The sequence below is a fragment of the Terrapene carolina genome, unplaced genomic scaffold (genome assembly GCF_002925995.2).
Source record: "Terrapene carolina triunguis isolate 2854851 unplaced genomic scaffold, T_m_triunguis-2.0 Scaffold58, whole genome shotgun sequence".
In the NCBI taxonomy this organism is placed as follows: domain Eukaryota; kingdom Metazoa; phylum Chordata; order Testudines; family Emydidae; genus Terrapene; species Terrapene triunguis.
In genome coordinates, this window is record NW_020664409.1 from 12,728,421 (window position 1) to 12,741,140 (window position 12,720).

The window sequence follows — 12,720 nt, forward strand, 5'->3', positions numbered from 1 at the left end:
CCCCCCCCCCCCCGGCCGCCGCCAGGCGGCACAGCCCCGTCTCCACCCGACTCTATGGTGGCCCCAACAGCTGAGCTTGGCCCGGAGCTGCCAAGCCCACGTGCTGCGCTAGATCCCCGGGGCAGCCTGGCTCGCTTCCCATCCGCCCTCCTCGCCTGGGCCGGGCCGGGCCGCTCCGTTCCGTGAGCCATGGGCGCAGCGCAGGAGGCCCAGGCCTGCCTTGCCTTCTACCAGGGGCTCGGGTGGAGGGAGCCGCTGCGGGATCTCTGCCGGGCCGTGCTCACCTTCTTGGAGAAGCTGGACTGGAGCAGTTCGCAGGGTGAGTGCTGGGGGCCACCCCCTTCCTCCAGGCTTGCGCCGCCATACAACTGATCAGCGCAAAGCCTGGGAGGGAGGAGGAATGCGGCGTGCTTGGGGAATAGGCGGGGCCAGGGCGGGGATTTGGGGAGGGATCCAATGGGGGAAGGAGGGCGCGAGGCTGGGGGCGGAGGGGGGCAAGAGCCCCTCTGGGCTCCGCCTGTGCGCCGGAGCAGAGGGCAAAATTGCTTGTTTGACGCGGGACAAACAAGCAAATATCGGGACAGTCCCGATAAAATCGGGACGTCTAGTCACCCTATTTGTAGTTCCGCTTTTCAAGGATTTTGCTTTGAGAATGGCTCTTCAATAGGCTGTTAAATTCAGTTCTTGGTCATAGCACTCTATTGTATTTTCTAGCCAAACATGGTTATGCTACAGCCTGGGGCTGGAATCCAACCTGCTTTCCTGTTTCATTTTGTTTTGGCTGGGTGAAGTTAACTTGCTGGATGCAGAGGCTGATGTGTTTAACCTGAATTTACAGAAAGTGTTTTTAAAGAGCATCCAGATCACCATTGGGCAGGTCTTCACTACAGGGGGGGGTCGATTTAAGATACGCAAATTCAGCTACGCGAATAGCGTAGCTGAATTCGACGTATCGCAGCCGACTTACCCCGCTGTAAGGGCGGTGGCAAAATTGACCTCCGCGGCTTCCCGTCGACGGCGCTTACTCCCACCTCCGCTGGTGGAGTAAGAGCGTCGATTCGGGGATCGATTGTCGCGTCCCGCCGAGACGCGATAATTCGATCCCCGAGAGGTCGATTTCTACCCGCCGATTCAGGCGGGTAGTGTAGACCTAGCCTGAGTGGGTTGCAGGGTCAGACAAGGTGTTGATTGGCCTTGTTAGTAGAGGGGGTATTTTTGGTTCAAATTCTTTCACTGGGGGAGAAAGTGAACAAAGGCTACAACTGGTTTGTTGCTTCCTGGAGCGTTTTGGCTGCTTCATGTAGCTCAGCCATTATATGGTCTACTCTTTTGATGAATAAGGGGATCAAGTTCTTATGAAGCAAGTGTATTTTAACCCTCTTTTTTTTTTTTTTTTATAGTAGTAGAGTGGAAGAAGCTATAATAGCAGCTACAAGTGAGTTATTAGTTTAGAGCTTTCATTTTGGTGGTTCTGTTATTATTGTTTTGCAATAAAGCCATTGTCCTTGATTGTATTTGTCTGTTATTTTATACCAACCTATCACTGAGGTATCCGAGTGCCTTTCATTAGTGCTTTAAGTTATATGAATAACATCTGTCTTGTGCTGTTCATTCTTTCTCTAATGTGCTCCCCAGGGGCAAAGGTTGTGTTTATAGTGTAGTTGCAGTGTTTTGTTTTGGCATTGACTCAAATATATATACCTCTATAGTTCTATATCTATATATATCACCACTGAGTTGTGTTTTTATTAGCAAAGGCTTGGTGGTCCAAGGAATGCATCTTACACATGGAATGAAAGGTTAGTGAGGTTTGTGGTGGTTCCTGTGGGAGTTCATTTTGCAGGCTTGGGCTGGCGCTCGAGAAAGCTATCTCCTGCCCAGATGAGCTTTTTACCTTTGCTGTAGATAGTTCCATTGTGCTGAGGAGAGGAGTTGTCTACCACAGTCTTTGTCTCAGAGCTTCAGTCAACTTTTTAGATGTCCCAGGAGTGTGAGTGCCTCGAAGTTAAGGACCATGACCTTGAATTGGAAAGCTCTTAGATTATAAGTGCTTTGGGGCAGAGCCTTTGTATTGTGTGTTGTTGTATAAATCTGTGTTAATGTTCTACAGCTAGTAATCGCCAGACGGGTTTTCTACACTTCTTGTTTACTCCCCAAGGGGCAAGGATTTCAGTAAAAGCCAATTTTGGAAGCACGTTGAGGGTGGGAAATCCTTGTCTCCTCTTTGTCTCCTGAGCAGCCACACCACTGATCATCTTTTCCTTTTTTAACATTAGACTTTGGGGGTTTTCCCTCCTTTTCCTTCCTCCCACCTTTATTTAATCCCTTACATGAAGGATGATAATGACTCTTATGCTTTCCAGTTGTTAGTTCCACCTGTTAAAGATTCTGAGAGAGATTAATGATGTGAGTTGGGAAAATTCTTCTTCTTATTTTTTTTTTAATATTCTATTTCAGATTTTGACTTGAACTATTTTTGGCACTGGAGCAAGTTTACAGACTACGTGCAGTGTGTTCTGACTTTCACGGGGGTGACAGGATACATCACTTACCTCTCTCTCGACTCATTTCTCTTTGTGGAAACACTGGGCTTCCTGGCTGTGTTCACTGAGGCCATGTTAGGCGTTCCGCAGCTTTACCGTAACTATCAGAACAGATCGACAGACGGAATGAGGTAAGCTATTTGTTTGTTTAAATTGGTGTGTGTTTGTGTTTGAGGTGGTGGTGGTGGGGAGAAAATCCCTGAATATTTCTGGAAGAATTTTCTAGTGTCCTTGAGTTTTTACTGTGTGATAGAGCAGTCATAGGGCTAGATCTTTGGCTGATGTAAGTTGCCATGGAAGTCAACCATGCTATGCTGATTTACATCCACTGAGGATCTGATCCACACTTTTAATGAGCACTGATGGAGGCAGTTTGTAAAATAAACTTTTAAACATTCTGCTATTGTTGTTCACATTGGATCTAGATTAAGGATGGGCTACAGGTCTGACTTCTGTCCTTAATGTCACCCCAAATGCTGACAAATGGATCTTCCTGAAAGCAAGAGAAATCTCCCCTTGTCAGTCACCTTTCACAAAATATGGCCTCACTCCCAGCCCTCGTCTTCCTTCCATTACCTGGCTGTTGTACAAAGTCGTCATCTAACTGTCACCATTTCAAACTCTTTAAAGTTCTAGGAAAAGACCCATCTTACTTTTTTTTTTGTTTTTTGTTTTTTTTAACACAGCATCTACCACTGTGGTACCAATGACCTAATCCAAAGCCCGCTGAAGTCTTGCCATTGGCTGCACTGGTCTTTGGATCAGTCTGTAATTGCAGATGATCTAGGACATATTCTGTCTGATCACTGCAAGCTCATTGGCTTGTTTCATCACTGCCTGTTCTGTGGCTTTTGGGGCAGTATTTATAGGAAACGAGGATCTGGCACCACTTGTCATGTAAAGATTCAGTAATAAGTGACATAAGACCCCTTTCTGAAACTTAAAAGACTTACCAATGTACTGATTGAGCCCATTAGTGAGACTTGCATTAAAAAATAAATCAACAATATTTCTAACTTGAAGAATTAATCTCCCAATTATAAGTTATCTTCACAATCTCTTGCAAATCACTATATGAGACATGACACCAATGTCAATATCTTACTTTAACCAAATTTGGGAAGTGTTGTTTATTGGGAGTGTGTGTGGGGGAAACTGACATCTATCAAAACCACCAAAGATAGGGAAAATAGTTTGAATTTATGTGTAATAATTTCTGGCAGTCCAGTTCACACATTTTTGTTAATTAACTATTTTTACTATGTAATGGCATCTTCTGTGAACTTCCCCCCCCCATAATGGCTGTTCATTCTTATACATGACTTCTTCTCATGTGAAAATAAATAAAATACTATTAAAAATTACAAACTAGCAACTTAAAATTGTACACTCATCGAGTGACTTTTTGTGAACAACTGAATGAAAGAAAACTTTGATCTCATATCCACCATTCTGAATGTTAGACTAGATTACATTACCATGCACACTGTACATCTCAAGATAATGTTACCTAGTTGCAAAACCAACTGAAAGGTTTTTAAAAGTGACCACTGCATTGTGTTATTTCACTAATCCATTGAACCAATACAGCAGCAATTTCCATCTGCCAAGCACTATCATTCTTGACCCTTTATCAATACAGCTGTCTTCCAATTACTTTTTTCTTTACAAGATGATCATCAAAAAAACTTTTGCTTTGGCCAGATACAGAAACCTCTTTCTGGGTCTGTTGGCCATATTACCTTTGCTTGTTTGGCTTGGATTAGAGGTATTTTTGGTACCTGCTGAAAGTGCTTCTCCAGTTTGGGACGTTTTTGAGGAAATGTTTTGATATTTGTTTACTTTGATGCTCAAGGCATCTTATGATTGGTAGTACCCTTGGCATTGGGGGGAGTCAGGCGTTTTCATCTAAATATTTATGCATTTTGTGCATACTCATTGCCAAGAGAAATTCTGCATCTGTGGTATCCAAGAGAAAAGGGATTTTTAAGTGCCAGACCTCAATCATGCTCTCATTTGGCTTTTCCCTTCCATGTGTAATAGTGTTGTATTATGATAGCTGCGACCAGGTAACCTTACAGTTTTTTCTTAATTACCGTATATACTCATTCATTAGCCCATTCATTTATAAGCCGACCCCCAAAATGGATAGGTAAAAATAGCAAAAACTGTATGACCCTTTCATAAGCTGACCCTATATTTCAGGGGTTGGAAAACTTTGGCTCCCGGCCCATCAGGGTAAGTTGCTGCCGGGTGGGGACGTTTTGTTTACTTGGAGCGTCTGCAGGCATGGAGATGCACGCCACTTCCTGCAGCTCCCATTGGCTGGGAACGGGAGCTGAGGGGCTCCATGCCTACAAATAAACAAAACGACAATGTATTAGATATTCAATTCAATGATTCCATAGAGTTTAAAATCATCAAATTTTGGTGTAGACCCGTTAATAAGCCAACCCCCACCCTTTGATGCGTCATTTTTTTACCAAAAATATTCGGCTTATGAACGAGTATATACGGTACTCTATGGGGACTGGAATTAGCAAAATCAAAGAAATGCTTTCTATTCGAGCACAATTGTTTCTCTGTGAAGCATAGAACTGCAGATACCTTATTTTAAAATGTACAGCTTCTAGCTGGGGAAAGAGGGTTGCATTCACTGAAGAAAATAGTAATGAAAGGTATTTCACACTACCTTTAAAATAAAAAGGTTTTGGTGGTATTGGGCCGATGTGTCAGCATGTTCTATGGCTTTTATGTAATTTGTTCCTTTTTCCCTAAAAGGAGTGGCTGACATGTTTTGCATGAGATTTATGGATGGTACCAGTAACTGATAATACAGAATACTTGTTTTTAATAGAACTAATGATATTTCTTTGAAATGCACAAGTAGGAAGTAGCCTCCTAAAATTTTGTGCTGTTTATGTCTTCAAGGAAGATTCATTCTCCATTAAACATTTTCTCAGAATATATTGCAGTTTTTGTAATTATTTTAGAATGTGTATGTACGCTGCCTAGCAATATCTGATGAGGGAAAATCAGCGAGGGGATAGATGAATTTTTACTTTGGCCAAATACAGAAGCCCACTTCCTGGGTCTGCTGGGTCAGGAGTTCCCTTCTCTGATACTGGGTTGCTTCTGCAACAGGAATACAAGAAATGAACACTACATTGGAAGCCCTTTGGGGCAGGGACCATCTGTTTGTTCTGTGTTGGTACAGTGTCTCTACACTATGGGGTCCTGGTCCATGACTCTGGCTCCTAGCAGCTATGGTAGTAATAACAGTCATAGTTAAATGATCACTTGAGGGCATTAACTGCATCCCAGTAAGTGAACTCCGAGACCAAAGATGAAGAAAGGTGTTAAAGGAAGGTATGGTTGTTAGTGAAAAATTAATAGAGAGCAGTCTCATGTTGCTATACTGTGTGCTCTTAGTAATCTTATCTGTGCATTTCAGTTGGCTACTGTCCTCAAGCTCAACGAAAAACGCATACAGCATCTGGTATTGAGAGGATTGGCAGGATGGGGGATGGTAAGAAGCTGATGTAGCCATGTTTGTTGTGGGCAGTAGTCAGATCAGGGAAATTTGTATAAGCACTGAAGAATTATTGAGAACCAGCTGTGCAATCAGATTATAGGTGTATTATGGCTGATGATATTCCTGAGTCAGAGTGCAGGGACTTGAATGTATATAGATTAAAATACTGTCACTATGCCTATCAGATCGCTCCAGCAACCAGTCAAAATGTACAGTTATGGGTCAGTGATTATACAATAATCTTGTGCTCTGATTGGCTGAGAATGATGTAATGCCTGAAAACTTATGTAGATTCAAGTTGAAATATGTTTCAGAGTTCTGAGAATCTAATAAGGGATTTCCATGGATTCTGAGTTTGGCAAATAAATCTAAGGTGATGTATAATCAACATGCATACATATGTATACATTTGGTACAATTTATTTAATTCAATACTAAAGATATTCTGCTCCCCACCATTTGCCACAAACAACTTGTAGTAAGAGCTCATCTGACTCCATGCAAGTGGTTCTTTTATTTGGCATAAATTTTATTTTTTATGTCCACTCCTTTTTCTTTGTTTGTAGTAATATCAGCTGTGTGCCTACCAGAGGGTTACTGTACTGCAGGCTCGAGGGAGCAGAGACCAAAGAGAAAACTTGGGCATGGAAGGAGGCAGAGAAATTTAAGTCAGGGGAAATGGATGCTGAATCATAGCCTTTCATTATAGTAAGCCAGGGCAGTGTGTCTTGGCATGATGGCTCAAGGGTAAAAAATTTCCATTATTAAATAAATATTTAGGACAAATGCTGACATGACGAATAGAAAATTCCATGATAGCTCTTAAATGACTCACCAAATTTGTCTTTAAAATTAGTACTTTATGGGAACATGAGGCTCTGTTCCAACATTTAGATTTTTTGCAGAATTGAAAATCCAGACAGTACATTTATAATCCCATTAATTATTGCACTAATCTTGAAAAAGGTACCACAGCTCATAAAAAAGGCACAAGTTAATATCTATCAAGGAAATGATTACTTAATTTAATCTCTATTCAGTTTGGGATCCTGTCAAGTCACCTATTTTTTCCTATTATAAAAGAGTAATTTAATTGTTACTGAGGTGAATTAAATGCATGATTAATGATTATACTAGAATTCATTTATTCTTTTACATCACACTGAAGAAAGCAAAAAAAGTAATCCCAAGACTTTGGAGCCCTGGAATACAGGGTTAATCATACTATCTGCAAAAGTATGACATCTAAGAGGACAAAAGATTGTTCTTAATACACAGGTATAACATATGAAGAAGTTCTGAACACTTCAGAAACTTGATGTACAGAAGTTTCCATGCAGAATGTTTCTCTTCCAGCAAGCAGAGATTCTGGCTTCGTTGTTGTTGGGTTTGATGATGTAGTATAGTACTCCGGGCATAGTTTCTTGCACTTATTTCAGAGCAGAAAATCCATATAGGCCCTGTGACAGAATGGCTCTCTGACTAATAATCTGTATCAGATTATGAACTCTGAGAACAGGGTCAGATTAACTTTTTGTGGGCCCGGCGCCAAACATATTTGTGGGCCCCCCCCCTGGAGAATGAAGGGGCCAAGGGCAAGAGCACAGTGGTCAGGGTGGATTTGATTTAAATCATGATTTAAATCACTAGTCAGGAAGACTCGATTTAATCATAGTATTCTACATAAAAGTGCATTCTTGTTGGTTGTTATAAGATTAATACATATTCTTCACAACTCAGAGATAGATGTAGGTTTCATTTTTAGAAGGTACACACTAAACATTTTTAAAGTGATTTATTTTGAAAACTTTTCAGATTAGTTTTACAGCTATATCAGAAAGTGAATGATCATTTGGTTATTTCATTTACCAAAGGTAATTGAAGCAGATATTTATGAAGTCATTGGGAGGTGAACTATCTCCAATTCAACAGGTTAATCATTAATATTTGGAGGATTTTCTTGCCAGGCTGTATTAGGAGGAGAACATCACCAGACAGACGTTTTAAATTTAGTTTTTTAACTAAAACAACAACGTTAAGTATTCTAGATTTTTTTTCTTTAACAGCAAACATAATATTTTAACAAAAAAGCATATGTCCCTCGCTTCTCACATTTATCTACAGACTTCTTCTACTTGTCCAGCTCTATTCCGCCCCCAACGATCTTCTATTCATTGAACTTTTTGAAACTTTTCACTTTTAGAGAGAAGTAAGGGATTGACTCTGTGTACACAAATTTGCAGCGGGACAATAGAGTTGAGGTCTTTTATTTCTCGCCTCTATATATTTATTTATTTATTTAAAAACATTTTTGCTGTTAATAAGCATGTTGCCTCTGGAGACACAAATCCACAGTTTGAGAACTGCAAAACTAAGCATCTCTGATGGTATCTTCTAGACTGAGCACTGCGTCCCATTGGGTAGATAGAAAGATTAACCTAAATCTATACAGAAACCTGTGGAACCCCATAAAATTGGGTCCCTAATCCATGAACTATTAGAACTCATTTACAAAACTTTTCTTAAACATTACATGAATATATTGTCTCATACTATAGAATTAGAATTTATAATCCCTATTCCATGATGATACATTATATCTTAATTAAAACCATCTTTAGATAGTTTTTTTCCCTCAAAAATCCGATTTAAATAAAAAAAATCGATTAAAAAAAATTTTTTTTTAAAAAGTCATTGGTTTTTATCCACCCTGACAGCGGGGCATGGAGGGGGGATTGGTCCCCAGCTGGAGCGAGACAGGGGCCAGGGGCAAAAGCACAGCGGGGTGGGAGCTAGGGTTGGTCCCTGGAGCAAGGGAGGGGCCGGGGGTAAACTGCAAGCGCAGTAGGGCTGGGGAGGGGATAAACGGGACCCCCCCCCTTCCAACATAGAGTGGGTACCTACCTTCTCCCTGGTTCTAGCCCATTCTCTTCATCTCTCTCTGCACCAAACTGAGGCTTGGGGTGCGGGGGGTTGGGGTGCAGGGTCTGGCCAGGAGCTAGGGTGAGGGAGGGGGCTCAGGGTTGGGGCAGGAGGTTGGGGTGTCGAGCGCTTACCTGGGGCAGCTCCCATTTGGTGCAAGGGGTGCAGGTGGGAATGTGTGGGGGGGATGCAGGAGCTCCCGTTTGGTGCTCAGGGTGGGGATGGGGATGTGTGGGGGGTGCAGGAGTCAGGACTCGGAGCTGGGTGTGTGTGAGTGGGTGCAGGAGTCAGGGGTGGGGTGTGGGTGCAGGAGACAGGGCAGAGGGCTCGGGGTGTGGGCTGGGGTCATGGGGGTTCTCCCAGCCCCCTGCCCTGAGCAGCTCACAGCAGGGGGCTGGAGGCGGGGGTATGCCCTGATTTCACCCCCTTCCCCAAAGCCCTGCCTCTGCCTCTGCCTGGGGTCAAGACCAGACTTGTGAAGTCACAGTGCTGATATTTCCACACACAGTACAACACCAGTACCGGATTTACCATGGCGCCGGGCCCACGCTCCAAAGGGGCCCTGGCCTGGCTGCTCTTCTCTGCCCCCTGCTTTCTCCTGCGGGGGCAGAAGCTTGGTGCTGCTGGCTCCTGGGGCTCCTGCTGCAGCAGGGCAGGCTCCGCCGGCAGCCAAGCTCCTCTCCCGCCTCTTCCCCCAGCGTTTTGCGTTCCCGCCCCTCCTCCTCTCCCTGCCACTGAACAGCTGTTTGCTGGCACGAAGGAGGGGGAGGAGTGGAGTCGCAGCATGCTTACTGCTTGGTACTGCATCCCAGACAGCTGCCCTGTCCAAGGAAAGCTGTTTGACACTTTGTTGAAAGACCGTTGCTGAGAGCCATCAAGACTTCAGACTGGGGTCATTGACTTGGAATGACTCTCAACTATTGGTCAACCCCAGTGGAACAGTGGTCTCTCTACACAGCAACCTGCAACAAGGTGGGGAAAACATGCCTGGTGGATATGGACTTTTCAGGCTTTGTCTTCACTACTAGTTACTTTTGGGTAACTAAGGCACATGCGCTATCCTGAGGTGAAGACCGGACACTTCAGTTTTACCATGAGATAAGCAACCCTATACCCACTCTAGGGATTGACTCTGGAGAGTTTTTCTGGTCTTCACTGGGGATAGCTCACACATGTTAGTAAATCCAGGGTAGAAACAACACCTTATTTTAACAATGAAGATAAGACTTTGGTGTGAGTATATGGCACGGAGTCAGAGGCTCTGTTTAAGAGCAGAATGGTTCTTCTGTGAGCAGGGGTCCAAGCATTGCCACGTGTCGGAAGGTTTTACAGGAGCAGGGACTCTGCCCAGCCTGAAATGCTGATGAACCAGGGACTTGTAGAAAGGTGAGATCAGAGGTGGGGAGGGTGCCTCTCAGGGCTTCTGCTGTTTTCAAAGATCTGGAATTCTATAATGCATTGACTTCCTGCCACATTGTGCTTAATTGCCCGGCTGATTTGAAGCCATAAAGAATTGCATGGACTTTGTAAACAGATGTAGATGGGGATCTCCAATTAGGCATGGCAAATAATTGTGGGCATGTAATTCAGCTTTGTGCACTCTCACGTAACCAGTTGGGTACCTACAGGTCTTGCACATGTGCAAATGTCTGAATCATATATGTATGCGCACATACAAATATAAATTTTGCATTTTGTATGCGTAAGGTAGGCTCACACAAATAGCTACACATAGAATCATAGAATATCAGGGTCGGAAGGGACCTCAGGGGGTCATCTAGTCCAACCCCCTGCTCAAAGCAGGACCAATCCCCAACTAAATCATCCCAGCCAGGGCTTTGTCAAGTCGGACCTTAAAAACCTCTAAGGAAGGAGATTCCACCACCTCCCTAGGTAACCTATTCCAGTGCTTCACCAACTTCCTAGTGAAAAAGTTTTTCCTAATATCCAACCTAAACCTCCCCCACTGCAACTTGAGACCATTACTCCTTGTTCTGTCATCTGGTATCACTGAGAACAGTCTAGATCCAGCCTCTTTGGAACCCCCTTTCAGGTAGTTGAAAGCAGCTATCAAATCCCCCCTCATTCTTCTCTTCTACAGACTAAACAATCCCAGTTTCCTCAGCCTCTCCTCATAAGTCATGTGCTCCAGCCCCCTAATCATTTTTGTTGCCCTCTGCTGGACTCTTTCCAATTTATCCATATCTTTTTTGTAGTGTGGGGCCCAAAACTGGACACAGTACTCCAGATGAGGCCTCATCTGAGGTCGAATAGAGGGGAATGATCACGTCCCTCAATCTGCAGACAATGCCCTTACTTATACAGCCCAAAATGCCGTTAGCCTTCTTGGCAACAAGGGCACACTGTCAACTCATAACCCCTAGGTCCTTTTCTGCAGAACTGCTGCCTAGCCATTCGGTCCCTAGTTTGTAGCAGTTCATGGGATTCTTCTGTCCTAAGTGCAGGACTCTGCACTTGTCCTTGTTGAACCTCATCAGATTTCTTTTGGCCTAATCCTCTAATTTGTCTAGGTCCCTCTGTATGCTATCCCTACCCTCCAGTGTATCTAGCACTCTTCCCAGTTTAGTGTCATCTGCAAACTTGCTGAGGGTGCAGTCCACGCTATGATCCAGATCATTAATGAAGATATTGAACAAAACCGGCCCCAGGACCGACCCTTGGGGCACTCCGCTTGAAACCGGCTGCCAACTAGACATGGAGCCGTTGATCACTACCCGTTGAGCCCGACGATCTAGCCAGCTTTCTTTCCACCTTATAGTCCATTCATCCAGCCCATACTTCTTTAACTTGCTGGCAAGAATACCGTGGGAGACCGTATCAAAAGCTTTGCTAAAGTCACGGAATAACACATCCACTTTCCCCTGGTCCACAGATCCAGTTATCTCATCATGGAAGGCAATTAGGTTAGTCAGGCATGATTTGCCCTTGGTGAATCCATGCTGACTGTTCCTGATCACTTTCCTCTCCTCTAAGTGCTTCAGTATTGATTCCTTGAGGACCTGCTCCATGGATTTTTCCAGGGACTGAGGTGAGGCTGATTGGCCTATAGTTCCCCAGATCCCCCTTCTTCTGTTTTTTAAAGATGGGCACTACATTAGCCTTTTTCCAGTCATCCTTTTTCCAGTCATGCCTAACTTGGAAAATCTGTTCCATAAAGGCTCTGTGGGAAAGTTAAGGTATTATATTAGATCAGGTTACAACTCGGTGAGGTCTGAAACTGGGGAGAAATGAGAACTAAAAGAAAATGCTTATTTTTGCCTCTTCTGTAGCAATACTACTGGGATTACTGGAATTACCCTGTAAAATAATCATAACTCACTGAAGAAAAACAGTCTGTATTCATTGTCTCTCAAGCCATGGGAGCCAAGAATTGCAAATGTTGATATTACTTTTACAGTCAGAAGTGTATTATAATGAGGTATAACATAGCTATAAGCCAGTTTGAGAGCTTACGTCTGAGAGCTATCTAATATCTAATATAATATGTGCAGTACATATAGCTGTTCTTCTTCACAAAAAAAAATCTGAGGCATGTGTCTCCTTGGATATCTTGCTTGCTCCCTCTCCCCCAAAGTTGTCTTACCAGCTTGTTCTGAAAATATAAAATAAGCCGCATTTCTCAGTGGGAGATCAGATTTGTTTTGCAGGATGGTTTTTTTTTTTTTTTTTTGTACAGTGCAGCTGTTCACACCATCTATC

At 43.4% G+C, this 12,720-nt stretch overlaps 1 protein-coding gene across 2 annotated transcripts in view; it reads left to right on the forward strand.

Annotated features, from left to right (window-relative positions):
* SLC66A2 (solute carrier family 66 member 2) overlaps positions 1 to 12,720 on the forward strand; it is an 88,244-nt gene that overhangs the window by 51,401 nt on the left and 24,123 nt on the right. For both annotated transcript variants that reach the window (XM_024209538.3, XM_024209539.3), the window contains one exon: positions 2,458 to 2,674. In XM_024209538.3, the coding sequence (XP_024065306.1) occupies positions 2,458 to 2,674 (217 nt within the window). The remainder of the gene's footprint in view (positions 1 to 2,457; positions 2,675 to 12,720) is intronic.